The 19,150-nt window shown below is 39.6% G+C and overlaps 1 protein-coding gene and 1 long non-coding RNA gene across 2 annotated transcripts; both read left to right on the top strand.

Moving 5' to 3' along the window:
- The first annotated feature begins 5,465 nt into the window (after window positions 1-5,465).
- Window positions 5,466-13,444, top strand: pa2g4a (proliferation-associated 2G4, a). The gene is made up of 13 exons (XM_038696979.1): window positions 5,466-5,632; window positions 7,982-8,110; window positions 8,408-8,513; window positions 9,386-9,455; window positions 9,552-9,644; window positions 9,907-9,970; window positions 10,175-10,253; window positions 10,854-10,932; window positions 11,028-11,161; window positions 11,284-11,378; window positions 11,484-11,611; window positions 11,721-11,774; window positions 11,944-13,444. Exons 1-13 carry the CDS (start codon window positions 5,551-5,553, stop codon window positions 12,004-12,006), a joined length of 1,176 nt encoding a protein of 391 aa, XP_038552907.1. The 5' UTR covers window positions 5,466-5,550; the 3' UTR covers window positions 12,007-13,444.
- A 1,891-nt stretch (window positions 13,445-15,335) lies between these two features.
- On the top strand, window positions 15,336-17,300 carry LOC119886656. The gene is made up of 4 exons (XR_005441527.1): window positions 15,336-15,403; window positions 15,503-15,529; window positions 16,017-16,039; window positions 16,976-17,300. It is a non-coding gene; the product is annotated as an uncharacterized LOC119886656 (long non-coding RNA).
- Window positions 17,301-19,150: the final 1,850 nt, after the last annotated feature.

Below are 19,150 nucleotides of genomic sequence, written 5' to 3'. Positions count from 1 at the left end.
TGGGACAGACACCTATTTGATTGGATCTGAAAACTCCTTAATTAAATTTGTAATACTAGTTGTTATCTGTTCTGTCATTCTTTTATTTCCAATTGAAGTTACACCTGTGAGATGCACTTCACTGCTCTATCAGAGGTGGTGAAGTTAAAATTTGTGTGGGTTATTCATGAGTTAGTTTCGGTTTTTCACCTCCAATGAAGAGCAACGCACTTCATCCAGTACAATCCCAAAAGGATTCTCTGTTCTGACCTCTCTGGGGCCCTATAAGCAAAATTATGCTAAGTGGCTCTTCTACCTGACCCATGAGCCATGTAAACCATTTGTCACTGCCACACAGTCACACCTGGCACCCCAGTGTTCCCACTAAAATCCTCCTCCTTTAAGACAGTTTGCTCCATCTGTCGGTTTTAAGAATAAATAGACTTCTACAGAACAGAAAGTGGTATCCATTCATCCATCCATCATCTTCAATCGCTTATCCTGCAGGTTCGCGGGCAGAATGAGGTATAAACAAACAACATTTTTTGAATTAACTCAACTGAGTCTGTGCTTGTCCTGGCTGATGATCCAGCATCTCCTTTACTAACAAGCTTATGCATAGAACCTCTAATTTATAGCCAACAATACTTTAATTAATTTTATCCGCTGCCTCTGGCCCATTCAAACTGGTTCCCCCAGATCTCCTTTATACATTTTCAAATATAAAATACTATTTTTACTATGCATTGGCTGAATGCCTGATGGGTATTTACTGAGAGCCTATCCATATTGCTCAGGATGTTCAGCTAATCAACTTTTAAATTCAACATTTAATCAATAGCATAGACCAAATAAAAGCAGCGGTCATACATTATGTCGTCCTTTGGTTTGTGGACTACCATTTCAAAGCCTTGGTTTTGGCATTTTGGCCATCACTATCTTGTTTTTTTTGTTTTTTTGGAACCAGAAGTGACCATATTCAGATGAGAGGGTTTTGCTAGCTGGCTGGGTTAGTAAGGTGCATTTGTAATTCATGTTAACTGTGAAAGTAATGTGGATGCTTATTTTGGCAGGCTTAAAACAAAATACTTAGAAAACATGCACAGACACAGACAGCATCCAAAAACAAGTTCACAATAGTTAAACCTACACAGTGCAGTGGATATTCGCCTCTATCCTGATTGACAGGCCACTGTGGTAAAACTTGTCAAGCATACCCTTCGTTAACATTTATTTTCCTCTAAATGGGACCATGATGAACAAAAGGAACATCATGCTGTAATAAAGAAGACTTGAAACTAGCAATTGAGACCAGAATATAATTAGGAAAGTGTTTATTGTCTATTGCTTTCAATCTTTCATTAGTCCAGAGTTGTTAACTAAAACTTAACTGAGAGACTAGATAATCATTGTCTTGTTTTAAATGATGTGCACCTATGTGGAGTGCTATCACGTCTGTACACCCACATGGCAACGTCCGGGTATAGAGACTAGATAGAGATGAATCGTTTCCACTGCATTCTGTACGCTTAACATGAATTATCGATGCACCTTACTAACCAAGCACGTTAGCCCCACCGTCTCGTCCCAGATATGGCCCCATCAGGTCAACGAATTTGCAAATCCTACAATGGCAAAGGCATGACCCGCCCTACTCTGCCAATAATTGGCTTAGAATAAATGATTATATAAGAGTTTGCAGAAGACAGCAGAATACCAAAAATTTCCTGTTCTTTCAGGGCTACTTGAGAAATACCATCATCCGGTGTAGGTACCAGATGTGCTCAGGTGGTCAGATCTGCTTGGGGACCTGTGCCTGTCAGTAACATCATGATAGGCTGTACTTTGGTATGATGACGTGGCAGATTGTTATTGGCAGTACATCTGAGAGTTTATGGGCATAGTTTTCGCAGGTCTTCGTGTCAACTATGGAGAATTTATGGAATGAAATACAGCATTATTATTAAATGGGACTTGCCACAACCTGACCATCAGCTGTAAAAGCCCTTAGAGCAGGAAGGCCACGATTCAGTTCATTATGACGCTAATGTTACCTGCAGATCAAGCTAACCTTGTGTGTGTGTGTGTGTGTGTGTGTGTGTGTGTGTGTGTGTGTTTATTGCCATATGGCCAAAGCAAAAATATCTATTGATAGATAGAGACCCGGAGCAGATCTGATACCTTCATCTGTAAATGGGTGCAATGTAATTTGTCCGAGTGGCACTGCCATAGTGTGATGTCACCGGCAGGTGCAGGACCCCAAGCACATCTGACCACCCGAGCACATCTGGTGCCTACACTGGCTAAGCAAATCAGAGGCAGAGTAGGGCAGGTCATGCCTTTGTTACGGAAGCTGTAAGTGCCATCGATTCATATCTTTATCTTACTCCATTTTATAATAATAATAATAATAATCATCATCTTTATTTGTAGAGCACTTTTCAAAAACAAGTTACAAAGTGCTTTAACAAGTGTAAAGACAATAATACCCAAGAGACAATAATACAAAAACAATACAAGATAAAAGCATGAAAACATTGAAAAGACTAAAATACAGATAAATATAAAATTAGTAAAATACAATAAAATAAAAGGGATAAAATAAAGTCAAATAAGATCGGGAAAGGCTCTCCTATAAAAGTATGTTTTAAGAAGGGACTTAAAAGAGTTCACTGACTCAGCCGACCTGATTTCCTCGGGCAGGCTGTTCCAGAGCCTCGGGGCCCTGACAGCAAACGCTCTGTCCCCTTTAGTTTTCAGTCGAGACTCTGGAACAGACAGCAGACCTCTGCCTGAGGAATTTCCCGTGATAACGGGATAATTATCTCGTAATCTTGAGATAATGACTGTTGTTTTCTCATGATCTCGAGATAAAAAAACAGTAGTTTAACACAGGGGTTGGCAAGAACGTTTCTTAATGGTAATTTCAAGAAGGTTTCTGTGTCAATGATCAGCTCAGTTAGTAAAGTACATGACTCACAGTCTTATGATTGTGAGTTCAATCCTTATGGAGTATTCCTTTTTAATATTCATTCCTCTTTAACAAAGTTGTTATGAATATGACTGATTCACATGCTCACAATTAAGCACGAGTGTGCGCATCCCGGCGATTGGTCCACATTCATCAACCTATGGACTTTTCATTTCCCCATCATTCCCAGACAGAGGAAATTCATCGCTTCTCATTCAGGAAAATCCATTTAAACACATTTCCTGATGGCTATTTCAGAACCTTTGAAATAGTGGTCGGGAAATGTGTGATTGGATTCCCCTGAATCTCTTCATAACAACTTTGTTGAAGAGAATAATAAAAAAAAACACATAAAAGAATAATAAAAACTTTGCAGAAGACGAGGGTCAAATCTCAAGGCGAGGGTCGAAGTCCTGCGCTCTAGCAACTCAACTACTGACTCAGTAAAATGCCACGAAATCACTGTAAAGAAACGCACCTGCTGACCCCTGTTTTCAGCTATGGTTTGTTATCACGAGATCAAGAGAAAATTATCCCGTTATCATGAGAAAACAACAGTCGTTATCTCAAGATCATGACATAATTATCCCGTTATCACGGGAAAATTTAGTAAAATAAAGATATGAATCGATGGCCGCTTAGGGCTTCCGTACTTTGCCTCAGTAGGATTTTCAAATTCACATCCGGTCATGTCTGTTAAAAAAAAAACAAGATGGCGATAGCCAAAATGGCAAAACCGAGGCATCAAAATGGTAGTCCGGTGAGCACTGGTACTGCCCACTGCGAGCACTGCAGACCCGCTGCAGACAGAAGAAAAGCGACAGTCAGAGAGAGAGTGGGAAAACCGTAAACAGCTGTTTCTATGTGCTACCCCCTCCTGAGTGTTATTGTGGATGCTATGGCTAATCAGAATCAGAATCAGTTTTATTGCCAGGTATGTGTACACATACGACGAATTCGACTCAGGATTGTACATTGCTCATGATGTGCTTACTCGTACAAAAATACCATAACACAATAATAATAATAAAATAAAATCAGACACAAACTACAGTATAGACAACACTAACATACACACTATGAACAAAACAATATAAACATATTGACAAATAGTGCATTGATCAGAGTGCAAAGGATGCAAGAGTAAACTATTATTCTCATTATGTACATGTTGAAGGTGGATATGATATACAGGTACACATGTACACAGTGTGATGGAACATAGTGCAAAGGATGCTGGAAAAAATAAATAAGACCTATTACCTTATGACCTGAGGTAGGTGTATTGGTATACAGTATACACAATATGACATAATATGAACATAGTATGAACAGCACTGAAATAGAAAATGGTGAATAAATAAATAATAAGTGGAAACCAGTAAACAGGTGACTAATTAGAAACAGAGTTACTGGGTTATTGCACAGGAATTGTTCCTGACACTGTGAGTCAGAAATCAGCTGTTCATCAGAGTGATGGCTTGTGGGAATAAACTGTTCCTGAGTCTGTTGGTTTTGGCGTACAGTGCTCTGTAGCGCCTACCAGAGGGGAGGAGCTGGAACAGGTTGTGTCCGGGGTGAGATGGATCTGCACTGATGTTTCCTGCCCGTTTCCTGACTCTGGAAATGTATAAATCCTGAATGGAGGGCAGGTTGGCACCGATAATTTTTTCTGCAGACCTGACTGTCCGTTGTAGTCTGTCTCTGTCCTTTTTGGTGGCAGATCCAAACCAGACAGTGATGGAGGTGCAGAGAACAGACGGGATGATGGCTGTGTAGAACTGGATCAGCAGCTCCTTAGACAGGTTGAGCTTCCTGAGCTGACGCAGGAAGTACGTCCTCTGCTGGGCCTTCTTGATAATGGTGTCAGTGTTGGGCTCCCACTTCAGGTCCTGGGATATAGTAATATTATGATTTTTTTTCTCTCCCCCAACCCACAGGAACAGCACCATCTGTGTGTTTCAGGATCTCCTGATTTACAAATAAAGCACTGAGTAGGCCTACCTGAATATTGCCAGAAGACAAACATAAAAAAAGTGTGTCCTCTAATACAAAATGACGACTATAATAATAATAATAATAGTAATGTCTCGAAGCCTCTGTTTTGTTTTGTTTTAGTCATTATTAGTGGCGTCTTGGGGCGGCTGTGGCTCAGGAGGTAGAGCGGGTTGGCCATTAATCGGAAGGTCGGCGGTTCAATCCCCTGGTTGCGTGTCGAAGTGTCCTTGGGCAAGACACTGAACCCCGATTTGCCCCTTGTATAAATGAGTGTGAATGTTAGTTTCTGTTTGAGCACTTAGGCTCAGTGTATCAAATGTGCGTGAATGCAGATGTAGTGTAAAAGCGCTCTGAGTGGTCGAAAAGACTAGAAAGGCGCTATACAAATACGGAGCATTTACACTGATAGAGAAGTTTACTGCAGCCACTAGGTAATGCATCCCTGCATTTTGGCGGGTTGTGGGCCCTGTGACGTCGTTAGCGTCAGTGTGAAGTGGGAGGGGCTTGAAGGCTAGCAGGAGGAGGCTGGTTGATAGCAGCTACAGTTAGAGGCGAACTGTCGCTGTTCAGGGACGACTAGTGACCGAAACTTCACTGCCAAGATGTCAGACGACGAGCAAGAGCAGACCATAGCCGAGGACCTGGTCGTCACCAAGTACAAGATGGGTGGTGACATCGCCAACCGTAAGTAAATTTAAACGAATAGCCGTTGGTAACTGGGTGAGATGACCTGCTCCGTTCGGCCTGCAGCTGCAGCAGCAGCCATGTGGTTACATGCGAGGCTCACATATCCAGCATGCTAACTGGCTGGCTAGCTAGGTAGCAGGTGCAGCTAGTTCAGTTTTAGCAAATGCTAGCTCCGCTATTACTGCCGCTCAACGTTGACGCTTGGCTCTACGGTAGGGAGCTGTCAGTCTGTCTAACTGAGGCTGGATGCTAACTGGCCAGCTAGTTCAGCCTGTTGCCCAGTACAGTCAGTTAAACATGTTGGGCAAACGACAACGAGCTGAAAGATAAGCAGACAGCCACAGATATGAAGGCTCTTTAACTTACTTGTTCTCCTCCTTACATCACCAGGATGAACTCTTTGTGTTAGTTTCTCCTTAACTTTTGATGGTAATCTGTTAATTGACATATCTGGCATGCTGATATGTCTGCTACAGGAATACTATGAGGACTAACCTTACAGCATGAATGTTAAGTTATTCAGATGATATTATCGCTGTCTTCTTTGTGCACTTGCAGACACAGTCGTTTCACTTTTCTGCGCTATTGGTCGAATATCCTGATGCAGTGGCGGCTAGTGAAAAATATTTTAGGTGGGGCTGTGCCATATCCAGTCAGTTTCAGTACCCGTCCCAATACAATTTAACACAAACTGCAGGATACCAGTGCTTTGTGAAATAGTCAGAAATGATTTAATGCCAATATTATATTATTATATTACTATACAAAAACAGTGAACATAAACAGAGAAAGTGGCATGAAAAGAAAATACTCATGTAAAGTACAAATACCTCTAATTTGTACTTCAGTACAGTAGGCCTACTGAAGTTACTGTCCACCACTAGAAATAACCACATCTGAACACTTCAGAGCTGCCTATAAACTATCCAGCTTACCCCTGTAGCCAACTGCTGTTGTTCTCCTTGTCGATGTACCGTAGCACAAGCACCAGCTGGCAGTGGGTGGAAATGTCGTCTCATCTGCCTGAATAGCAAGATATTCTGCACTTTTACTTCCTTCAGAATGAAATCTTTAAGAAATGATAGCTTGCAGTCCAAAAGTTCGTTTTGCACAGTCTTTGAGGTGCCTTTCAAAACAGTAGCTGTCTTAAGGTGCTCCTCCAACACACTGTCCAGCGAGGCAACAAGATCTACTGAAACGCCAGGGTCGTCAGAGGACGCGGTCTCATTGTGGTCGCGCAAGGCCGATGTTAACTCTGCCTATCATGGCTAAATAAGGCATTTAAATCATTGCATCCAGCTAACGTTAGCCGAGGCTGGAAGCCTGTGTCAGTCTTTGAGTTCCGCATTCATCTTGTCAACAACGTCACGTGTCCCTCTACCTCTGACTGACTGTGCTTGGGCAGATCCTGTAGCGCCCTTCAGGCGTCAGATTCGAGGACGCTGATTGGCTTAATTTTTGTTGCTATGGGCATATCTTGTGTCAGCTATTGGCTGCGCTGCATGGGCGATCTCTCCTGCGCCCCAGAAGAGATCAGCGAATGAGCAGGAAGCTAATTTCACACCCGAACATCATTATTTAGCTTACATTTTATATATTGCACATTATTGTGCATTTTAAACACACATATACTTAAAGGGCAATTACTGTTTATTTAAAAAATGTTTATTTTAAAAAGAAAAATCAAAACACTTTCCACCCATGCACTGTATATAAAAAGTTTCCACCACCAGGGAGGGCGGCGCCCTAGCGCCCTCTATTGGCCAGCCGCCGCTGTCCTGATGAAAATACTGAAACTGACGGAATTATTTATTTGATTTAGGAGTGGGAGATGTGTATATAGCCCTGTCTCACAGTCCATGTAATTGTTATGCCACAACATCAGTACATTAAATACTTGATAAATCAAGTTAGCCTATATTACATTGATGTCAACATCATATGAACATATTATACTGATATTATAAAGCACTTGATTTGCTGTATTTCCTGCTGATCTATGAAAGATGGCGTTATCGCAGTATGAACAGTACAGTTGTTTTAAAATATATTTTGTTCTGTGGTAAACGTCATGATAGTACCCAACCCCATTTAAAATCTTACTGTGCTTTGAGTCAAAAAATCACTATTTTTTGAGTCAGTTCAAGTGAGTTCAACACTTGATGGTGTTGAACTCATTAATCATGTGTAGCCATCCCGTCATGAACTGCAGTGCATCATTTCAAGACAATATCTTGGATGACATCTAGTCTCATATCACGGTATCAATACCACTTTCTTGTATCTGCTTGCTCAACTTTGTTCCTGTATCACTCTTCTTAATTGTTTGCTGTTTGTCTCAACCAGAGGCTCTTCGTCTGGTCGTGGAAACAGCCAAGCCCGGGGTGTCGGTGCTCAGCCTCTGTGAGAAGGGGGATGCCTACATCATGGCTGAGACTGGAAAGGTCTTCAAGAAGGAAAAGGAAATGAAGAAAGGTGAGGCAAAGTTGATACTGAGTCTGTTCTGGTGAACTGCGGTGGGTCCATCAAGAAGAGTGTAGCTCTAGTAATGCAAATTTGTTGGTAGTGTGTTCCTGTGCGAGTCCACACAACCTTGATTAGCTTTAATAACAGCAGGGATTTAAAAACAACTGATAATGGTGGCAGAGAATGGCAGTGTAAGTTTATTAGGTGATCCCGTGTGTCACTCCGTCCATGCTTGTATGGTTTTCTTGCTAAACTTGTGGATAATTTCCAAATGAAGACTTGGTGGTTCTCTTTTCCCTTTTCTAGGCATTGCCTTCCCCACCAGCGTCTCAGTCAATAACTGTGTTTGCCACTTCTCTCCCCTGAAGAGTGACCCCGACATCACACTTAAAGATGGGGATCTGGTCAAAATGTAGGCACCACGCTCTGCAGTAATGTAACCCCTCTGTTCTCCCCCCGTGTGTGTTGAGTCTCCCAGTGTGTTGTCCTCCTTTCTTTCCATGTAATATCCTGGCTTGTATGTGAGGGTTTTGTCTTTGCTCTTGGCTGTCTGCTTCATCAGTAAGGTGTCGTCTTCCTGTCTGTCCTGTGTGGCAAACGACAAGTAAGGTTGGAAATTTTTAGAACAGCTGCTTTGATGGCCATCCATCTGATAAATCCTATTTATTCTAAAATGTGTCTAATGCAGTGTTATGCTTTGAAAAAGGAAGTCAGCTCATCTTAGTTGTTGTGTTGCCACGTGTGTCCTCGTCCTTTTGTAACGTCTACTTTGCTACGTGTTGATGTGCAGTGTTTTAAACGCATTTGTTATAGCCCATGGTGATGTGGTTACACACACAAGGTTTGTATGTTTGTCACTTTTCACACGTTCCTAGCCTAATCCTCTGGCTGGGCATGTCTGTTCAATTTATTACAGTCTGTAGTGTTGCTCTCTTGAATTCACAATAAGTCCTTCACTGTATTCCAGCTGATGTGCAGCAAAAAAGAAATTGACCTTGGAGTTTATCTTCAGTTTAATGTCCTTAACAGAATAATGAGTTTTATTTTTGCCTGACCTTATTTGTTATTGTTTAGACTTCATTAGTCTAATTTTCCAAATGGAGGACAGTTGGTATTCTGTCCTTCCCATGTTGATTTGATTGATTAGTTCCTGTGTCAACATTAGTAATCTTGACAGCTGGCTGGCAGTTAAACTTAATAATTTTGACACATGATCAATATAATTAGTTTCATCATTTCATTTCATACTGTCATCTCTTCTTTTCCTCTTGTGTCCTTGTGTAGAGATCTAGGCGTTCATGTTGACGGCTTCATTGCTAATGTTGCTCACAGCTTCGTGGTGGGAGCCAGTAAGGTGAGAATTTTTATTTATTTGTTAAACACAGCTTTAGTCCCAGTTTTGTGTCCTCGTTAGAGCACACCTTAAGTCAGCTGTGTCTTATTTCTGCAGGAGAACCCCGTCACAGGTCGGAAAGCCGATGTAATCAAAGCGGCCCATCTGTGTGCAGAAGCAGCTCTTCGACTTGTTAAACCTGGCAACCAGGTACATGTAGCCACTTCCTCACAGTCTTCTGTCATGTTAGCCATAATAATGAATTCCTTTCACAACAGTGGCTGGCTATGGTCATGAAAAGATTTGAGAGATGGGCCATTTAAAATTATTTCTAAGAGTAAAAAGGCTACATGTGTCAGTGTTTTTGAATCTTGTCTCCTAGGTTGTTCTGCTCTTCCCTCCTACTGCACCAGATTAGTCAGTGCAAAAATGCATTTTGTTGGTGAAAGTAATGCATGTTTCTCTGTCTCAGAACGCTCAAGTGACAGAGGCCTGGAACAAGATTGCACAGTCGTTCAAATGCACACCAATCGAGGGTGAGTATCTTATGTAAGGTTTGTGCCTCAGTGTGCCGTGTCATGGAAAAGGCATTCATGGCAACCACAAGTGTTCACATTTGGATGATTGTTCTTAGATGTCCTTGAATCTCTTCAGATTTGTTGACATAATAGTAAGATGTTGACTGTTTTGCTGTTGTAATATTGTTTTTGTTTTTTTCTGCCTGGCTCTGTGTTTTAAAGGCATGCTGTCTCACCAGCTAAAGCAGCATGTCATAGATGGAGAGAAGACCATCATTCAGAACCCATCAGACCAGCAAAGGTACATTTACTCCTTTTCTTTTTTTTTTTACATTTTGAAGAAAGGGAGGAGAAATCTGAAGTGTCCCGTGGGTGTTTTGAATTGTAGTTTATATTTTTTCCATACAAACACTGACAGCTTTCTTTACTTCCGTGTAACTTTCTTTCAATTCACCATCAGCCCATAAACTTCAGAAATGTTTTCCAGGCATCTGACTAATTTGACCCGTGATGCCAAAGGCATTGTTGGCATTATTTCGAACAGGAATAATGTTGGAAAGTCACACAGTTAGTTACTGTGCATAAAACACCAGCTGTCAACTCTCACACATACATGAGCAGGATTCTTGTGTTTAACCTTAATAAAAACTCGATCACATTAAGGATCAGTCACCCAAATAACAAAAGTGCATATTTTGTAGCGACACAGCAAGTTTTAATTTGATGTGAGGTTTTGAGTTCTCTGCCACAGCCCCAATATAAAGGAAATCCACCTTCTAACAACAACTCGGTGAGATCTGTGGATTATCCAGAATAACTGATGTACCTCAACTGTCTTGAGTGGCTTTATGATCAGAGTGTAAAATATGTCACTCATTGGCTGCTGTTCATTCATTTTCAGGAAGGACCACGAGAAGGCAGAATTTGAGGTACATGAGGTCTATGCTGTGGATGTCTTGATTAGCACAGGAGAAGGAAAGGTGGGTATCTTCTCATGTCTAACTTGAATTCAATACCCATAGCTGTTGAAAGTTTTTGCTTTCACCGTTTTTAATTCTCTGTCATTTCCAATTAGGCTAGAGACGGAGGTCTGAGGACCACCATTTATAAGAGGGACCCCAGTAAGCAGTACGGCTTGAAGATGAAAACTTCCCGTACGTTTTTCAGCGAAGTGGAACGCCGCTTTGATGCCATGCCCTTTACTCTGAGGTTTGAACACAGCACTTTACATGTAGCTTCTAATATACTTAGTCCACCACCTGCTGACATTTTAAATAGACTGACAGAAAGTTGAAAATACTTTGACTTAACCGCCATCCATTTTCCATCAGGGCATTCGAGGACGAGGCCAAGGCCCGTCTGGGTGTGGTGGAGTGTGCCAAACATGAATTGCTACAGCCCTTCAGTGTGCTACATGAGAAAGAGGGTGAGTGTTTACCCCTCTCTATCATGTTTTGTTGTATTTTAACAGCTTTCACTTTGTATTTACTGTCCCCCCACCCCCGTTTCTTCTGTGCCTTTTTGTTCTCAGGAGAGTGTGTAGCTCAGTTTAAGTTCACAGTGCTGCTGATGGCCAACGGGCCTCACAGAATCACCAACGGACCTTTCGATCCAGAGCTCTACAAGTCAGAGCATGAGGTTCAGGATGCAGAGCTAAAGGTAAGGTTGTGAATTCACTTGCACCAAGCTCACAAAGAGTTCACAAAGAAACTGGCTGCATTAAACATCTTATTCACTTCGTACCGAAATGTATCTCCTCATCCTCTAGACTTTACTACTGAGCTCTGCAAGCCGTAAAACACAGAAGAAAAAGAAAAAGAAGGTAAATTCTTACGAGGAATCTGGCAACTATCCACAGCTCACTGCGCTCTTGTGTCTGCCATGACCAAAACTAGACTTGGTCTTTTGTGCCACTTCCCAGCTGCAGATAATACAAACTTCAATGTTACCCTTGTTTACTGATCTGTACCTCTCCTTTTCATGCCCCACAGGCCTCAAAGACAGCAGAAAATGCAGCTGGACAGCCGACTGAGGACACAGAAGCCGTAGAATAAATAAATACTGCCTTTCTACACATGCAAGACCCCAAAGAGAAGAAGAGAACAAGACAAATTGCCCCAAACTCTGTCTATTATACACTTAATAGAGTTGATTTCACCGATTAAATTGAAGAATTCACAAGAACTTTGGAATCAGTTGAATATTTAAAGATCCTGTATGGATTCTTAACCCTTTACTACATTCATTGAAAGTACCATGGAAAGAGTGCTTTCTTCCCCAACTTGAGGAGGAAATCTACAATATTTCGAAATAGATTTCTGTCTTTGAAAAGGCTTGTTGCTAAATGGTAATTGTGTGACTGGTGCCTGTGTTTTTTTTTTTGTTTGTTTTTTAAACCTTTATAAAAACCTTTTGGTCTACTTCATGCTTGTTATTCTGCAGCTGAAATTTTCCTTTTTAAGTTAAACAGCTTACAGCGGGCATCAATGAGAGTGGCTCAGACTGTAGTTTTGACATCCAGCTGTGGGTGAAGGATTATTGAATGATGCCAACAGAAACTTGGATCATATTCTCAGTTTCTTTCTCTAAGGCGTTGTGTACCTGAGGCCAACATGGATCCTCATATTGCTTAAATGGGATTGTTTGACCCACTTGTCACATGTTGTTTTCCTTTGACAGCGAAGTTATAACAACTTATCTAAACTTGTTTATAGTAAAAAGGAATATCTAGATATTTTACTGGAAGGTTTACAAGCACTTTGTCTCCTCTTACACGTGAGTCGCAAGGGATGACGATGAGTTTAGTCATCCAGTGCATTTAAAGAGCTGAGACCTTTTTTAGCATTTAAAAACATTTAATCAAAACATTTTTTTCTTAACTACGCCATGCAGTAAAGAATAAAATTCGTCTCACTCATGAAGTGACTAAAAAAAATGTCACTGAATGACTGTAATTACAGGGAGGGTAATAAAATAGATGGCTTTACGTCAGATTTAATGTAGTGAGACTTTATGGTTACTCTTCTATCATCAAGGCCTGACCACAATTTTGGCTGAAACTAAAATGTTTTACCACTAGATAATTTTTAAAGTAATAACCCGAGCAGAAGACTGGAATATATTGAAGTACACAAGCATAAAGTCAATCAGTCTGCTACATTTACTGCCGTTCCCCCTTGAATAAAAATCTATACGTTCCAATTTTGAATAACTTTTCTATTGGTGACACCTGTTACTTGCTTTTACTACTTCATTAGTCTTGTGAAGCATGAAAACTAGAAGCTAGTCAAGCTTTTAAAAAAGGTTTTCTGGGTGTCTTAGGTGGAGATTGACCAGTAAGGGATCTTTTCAGGTCAGAGTTTCATGTCCAGCCCTGGCACAGTGTTTGGTCAGATTTGTCAACAGTTGAATATGATGGTGAAATTCTTCTTTGTAGCTCTGTCAGTGGGCAACAGAACTTTACATCAAATGAAATAAAAACATTTTCATACATTTCTTTGTTTTCTCTGAAGTTCAGTATTGGAAATGCCTGCAATGAAATAATCATGACTGCCTGCATAAACTGTGAATGTTTTAGGGGTAGAAATAGTGGAGGTATCGGGTGTGTGTGGAAGGAGCAGTAATTATATTAATATGACAACATGATACATTTACCACGTGGTATAAATGTGTTAACTGATTTTGCTAGCCCTTCAATAAATCTGGTGTGATAGGTCGTGGTGGGTAACATTGGAAATCAATGACCAAAACTTCTTAATTACCAGATACTTCTATGTTGATTTGTGCATATATGTTTAATTAAGTAACTTGATGTTCGTAGTATTTAATTAAAACTGATATTCCTGCCTGGTTATTTGACAGATTTTCCAATAAATTTAGCGATAAACCGATTAATTGAGAAGATTTCTGTCATTTTGAGAGAATCGGCATGGGCTGAAACCTACACTGACAAGGCTAACAGATTATCCTAAATTACAGGCGATCTAATCTAAACCCATTAAGGTCTGGTGTGGTGTTATACCATGGAGAATAATGCAGTTTAATGACAACACTTCTAACAAACTTTACCCCAGTCTCCCTTAAAAAATGTGTGTTTTTCTGTTTCATTACTTAATAAAAACAGCATCTAAATCAACATGTTACTGGCTAAAATAACTTGTATATTAGATTGTATTCTGCATGGAATAATGGAATTATAGACTTCTTTGTTTTGATATCAGCATTATATATTGACTATCGGCTGCCCTGCTCTCTAAATATCGGCAGTGCCCATATTGGTACTAATCGATAACAACTTTAAATTATATACTATATTGCCCTCTCCCTAGCATCAAGGTAGTTTTGTGCATAAATCGATTGTTAGGTTATAGAAGTTATTCTATGATCAATTAAAAAAGACAAGATCTTCATTTGTGACATAATAAATCTCATCTCATCAGTTTGGTATCTGTAGGCTACTGGAGCTTTTGAAGCCTCATCAGCAGATTAAGGTTCCTCAGTTGCTTTTTTACATGATTCTGAGCAGCTCTAGGACTGTCTAATATGTCGATAGCTACAAATGGACCATGGGGTGACATTGTGTTGTCAGATGATGGTAATTTCACTTGAGTGTTATTTTATGATTTGGAAATTAACATATAACTGAAAGTCAATAGGTTAACTACCTTCTGTAGGCTAATTAGGTGGTAGATAGCCTACATAACTGTAAAATGAAATGTCTACTTTAAACTAAACATTGATCTATTTGTTTCCATTAAAGGTCCTGAAAACTGGGCTCAGCTGTAGTATATCATTTAAAAAGATAGATTTTACTTTAAACCAAATAAAATTACCTTTGAGCAGACAAGACTAATACTGTCCCGATACTGCAAGTCCAAAGAACAACTTCACAACCCGGGAAATAGGACATCCGAGGTGCATGTGAATGCACCATGAACCGCCGATTGCAATTCGCAATCCTCACCACTAGATGCCACTAAAACTTACAAACTGAACCTTTAAGGATTTAAATCCTCTACAGCTCTCAACATCATCAGTAGGCCGACTCATCATCAACATCATCATCAACATTATTACCATATGATACTGTATTACTATTATTTGTCATCACAATTCTGTCACACACTGTAGTATACTGTACATAATTCTACACACTTCTATTTTATTTTCATATATTTAATAATTTTATATGCCTATTTCTATTATTATTATTATTATTATTATTATTTAGTTTTTTTAAATTATATTTCTTAATCCCTTGTTACGTGAGCAACTGTAAGGAAATAAATTCCCCCTCGGGAATCCATAAAGTATTTCTGATTTTGAAGACACAGACCTGACTACATTTCCCAGTGAGCTAAGAAACGCGCTTGAACATGACGTCAAACACCGCTATAAGTACCGCCCTCTTTGTTCGTCACATCCTCTTTCCGTTGCTCTTCTCGCTTTGAGGTATGTGAAGCGTTTCGCTGCTAAAGGAATCCAAACTAATCGTCAAGTTTTACAAATCATCCGCAGGCACTAATAATTTGATTTGCTTAATTTTCACAGAAACTTCTCCACACGATGAGAGCCAAGGTAAGTTAACCAGCCAATCTTAGTATTTTATATCCTCTTCCTGTTCCAATCAGTGCTCCAGCTAGCATCCGTGTAACACCACCTGTACTGGTTTTCATTGTCTGGTTGCTTAACTGTTAAATGTTTATGTCCTCTTGTGTATCTCATGAAATCATTTTAACACTGCTTAATAGCGTAAAATAAACTGTTAAATCACAGGATGAGTAAAGTGGTTCAAGTGCTATTGGTGCACGAAGGCCCGCCTTGGTGCATGCTATTATGTTAGCGTTGCTAAACCTCTGATCTGAGGTAGATGGCTTAAGGTCCAGTTCTGTTGGACTACCAACATTGTTGTTAAATGTCTTCAGTGCCCGTGTAGTTTACAGTGCAAGTCCCAGCGGTTGTTTCTGTGCATCATAGTGCACGTGCTGTTAGTCAAAGAGGGGATAACGTTACTAGCATGCACTTAACTTTAACGTTACACTAATAAATGTCTCTTGTCTTCTAGTGGAGGAAGAAGCGTATGCGCAGGTAAGACTTAATGTTCAACTTTACTTCCTACAAATTCGTAGCAGCCAGAAACGTTTTGATTTTTAAAACACTGTTCAATACACTTGAACACATACTAAAACGGCTCAAGTCTCCATGTACATTATCAATATACTTCAGTTAAGTACTAGCAGTACTCTTTCACTTAACTGCTCCTGGAATCAGAATCGCCTGTAGCAGTATGCATCATTATCTGAAATTGCTTTCATTTATTACAGCCAGCAGGGTGTTCAGTGATACATGATAACTTTGGCGACAACACTGGAAACTCATATTCATGCTGGAGTAAGTCGGCATGTCTGTCTTAAATGCTGACCGATCATTTACTGAAGTCTGTAGTACTAAAGGCAGGACAAGACATACTGTACATGCCTTTAGACACCTTATCAGAATCGGCTTTATTGAAAAATGTGTACACATACAAGGAATTTGACTCTGGATTGTACAGTGCTCATGATGGTATTACTTGTATAATAATGCAGTAATAAAATCAAACACACTCTACAGTATAGAGAATATGGATCAATGTTCTAAATATTAGCAAAGGGTCCGTGTGAATCGGCTAAAAACTTAATAAGATTTGGTTTTAAGTTGTCATTGTTGGCCTTATGTTTGCTCCACATGGCTTTGAAACGCTACCATTTTTCACTTGAGTTAGTCTTTTTGTAAGCTACCTGAAGTTATCTTGCAGTTTGACAGCATAAGGACAAAGTCTGATGCCAAATACGAATGTTACATTTAGAAATAAAATGTGAAACATTAAATCTGCATTCAGAAAATGATTATATGGGGAAGCCTTGACTGATGAGCCAAAAAGCAGGTTTCAAGACGGCTGACAACATTAATTGCAGATTAAACTGGCATTGAGGAGGAAACGTCACATTTTCCTGACGGCTGTGCTTTTGTTTGTCCCAAAAGGCTGAAGCGTAAAAGGAGAAAGATGAGGCAGAGGTCAAAGTAAGCCCTCATCCCTGCCAGCTGTGATCCCGTCAGAGCTTCTCCAGATGGACTGACGCATGTGGCTGAAGTGGAGCCTCAGTCGGAACAGAGGCCTAAACCCTGATTTCGGATGACCCGGCGTCTCATGGAGCCAGTTGTGACTGTCCGACTGGAAGATGGCAAAGATGCTGGATGGATCTCACAACATCAGAACTACAGCTGTTTTGTTCATGGACCTTGATGCATGCATTTAACAACAGTCATGTGGTGTTTTGAACAATAAATGAACACTGTTAAAATTTTACATGTTTCTTAAATTATTTCAGTTATGATTAGTCTGTGGGTGTCCTGTAGGGCTGCATGATTTTAAATATTACACCAGGTATTTTGTCAAACATCTTGTGATGTGATTCACTAAGTGGGAATGATTCTTGCATCACTTAAACCATGAAGTGACATTGTTTTGTACCAGATGTGTTAATCTGGAACAAGATTTGTTCGCTGTGGAATCTCGAACGCAAACTTACAATGCAGCTTTTGCAATTTGAGAGATGTCACTTTGCCATATTTCAATAATTGTACAGTCTTCAGCCCTAATGGCTTTGGTAAATTCCCCTATATGAAGGGAGCAATATCCATTCATCAAATACCAAATCTCTGCTTTTCTGAAAAGTACTGCTTATGCAAATTCAGGTGAAAGGAAAAATGACTTGCAGAACGACATAATTACAAGTGGTCAGCCATTGGCTGCAAGAGATTTGAAACTAAAGGTGTAGGTGACATTCACCATTCAAAGTACATAGAAGCTGTTAAAGCTGAACGTGCATGTACAGAGTAGCTGCACTCCATATTCATATGGCTTAGGGATAATTACAGTAAACAGTGGTCATAAATTGGACAAAGATTTAATTAAATTCAACTGCTTTAAGTTGGTGTTTTCCTCAAAGAATCATCCAGGAAAAACTAACCTGGAGAAGTTTCTTTCTCAGGTGTTGCACCAGTTTTTGTTCTGAAGCAGATTTCAGCACCATGTTCTTATTAAACGGTACAATGTATACTAGAGAATACATCTCTGAAATAAAAGGGCACATTCAAGATGAAACCCTTTTGGGTTTTTTGATAAAAATAAAGTTCAACCGAGCTGGGAAAGGATCCATTCACATTCTTCTGAGCATTGCTCAAAAACTCAAACTACTGCTACATTTGAGTGTATATGTTTAGTGGTCGCTAACATGATTGATCTCCTAGAATGTCTCTGGGTCTGTATGTGTATGAGCTCAACGTATATAAGAGTATGTATCCTCCTTTTGTTCTCAAAGTAGTAGCTATCAGATAATGTAGAGGAGTAAAAAGCAGTGGTGGATGAAGTATTCAGATCCTTAAGTTAAAGTACTCTGTTACAAGTTCTTCTTCAAATTCTGCATTGAAAATGTTAAAGTAAAAGTATTAGAAGTAAAAATACTCAATGCAGTAAAATGACCCCTGTGACTGTTGTTGTTGTGGTATTACATATCATATCATGAGATTATTATTTCTCATGCATTCATGTTTAAACAGGATTTTACTGCTGTGGTAGTTGAGGAGGAGCTAATTTATATTGGACTGCAACTAATAATTATTTTCCTTATGAATTCATCTGCTGACTATTTTCTCCATTAATCAATTAATTGTAAAAAAAAAAAAAAAAAAAGACCCACAGCCCAAAGTGACACCTTCATAAAGCCTTGTTTTGTCCAACCAACAGTCCACACCTCAATGTTATTAACACTACATTCAAATTGATGAAATAATTTAAAGGAAAAGCAGCAAGTCCCCACATTTAAGAAGCTGGAAACATGAAATGTTTTTAAATGAAAGACGACATGCTAATTAATTTTCTGTCAACCGACTCATTGTTTCAGCTGTACATGTATAAATTGTTTGGTAGTTTAATTCATGACAAAACATCATATTTTATAAACCCCTTATATGTTTTGTGTGTAAAAAACTTAATTTGTAAAGTAACTAAATCTGTCAAATAAATGTAGTGAAGTAAAATGTACAATATTTCCCTCTGAGATGTGGTGGAGCAGAAAGAGGCATGAAAAGAAATTACTCAAAGTAAGTAAAGTAGGGGTACCTCAAATTTGTACTTACAGTACTTGAGTAAATAAA

The sequence above is a fragment of the Micropterus salmoides genome, unplaced genomic scaffold (assembly GCF_014851395.1).
Source record: "Micropterus salmoides isolate LMB-PRFRI ecotype aquatic unplaced genomic scaffold, ASM1485139v1 Ms_hic_scaffold_4, whole genome shotgun sequence".
In the NCBI taxonomy this organism is placed as follows: domain Eukaryota; kingdom Metazoa; phylum Chordata; class Actinopteri; order Centrarchiformes; family Centrarchidae; genus Micropterus; species Micropterus salmoides.
This window is presented reverse-complemented; position numbering and strand designations above follow the sequence as displayed.

What these genes read in the sequence shown, in the direction of transcription:
- pa2g4a (XM_038696979.1), top strand. Translation starts at nt 5,551, where the DNA reads ATGTCAGACGACGAGCAAGAGCAGACCATAGCCGAGGACCTGGTCGTC. An exon ending in TTGTTAAACCTGGCAACCAG is followed by an intron (nt 9,645 to 9,906) that starts GTACATGTAGCC and finishes TCTCTGTCTCAG; the next exon opens with AACGCTCAAGTGACAGAGGC. An exon ending in TTAGCACAGGAGAAGGAAAG is followed by an intron (nt 10,933 to 11,027) that starts GTGGGTATCTTC and finishes ATTTCCAATTAG; the next exon opens with GCTAGAGACGGAGGTCTGAG.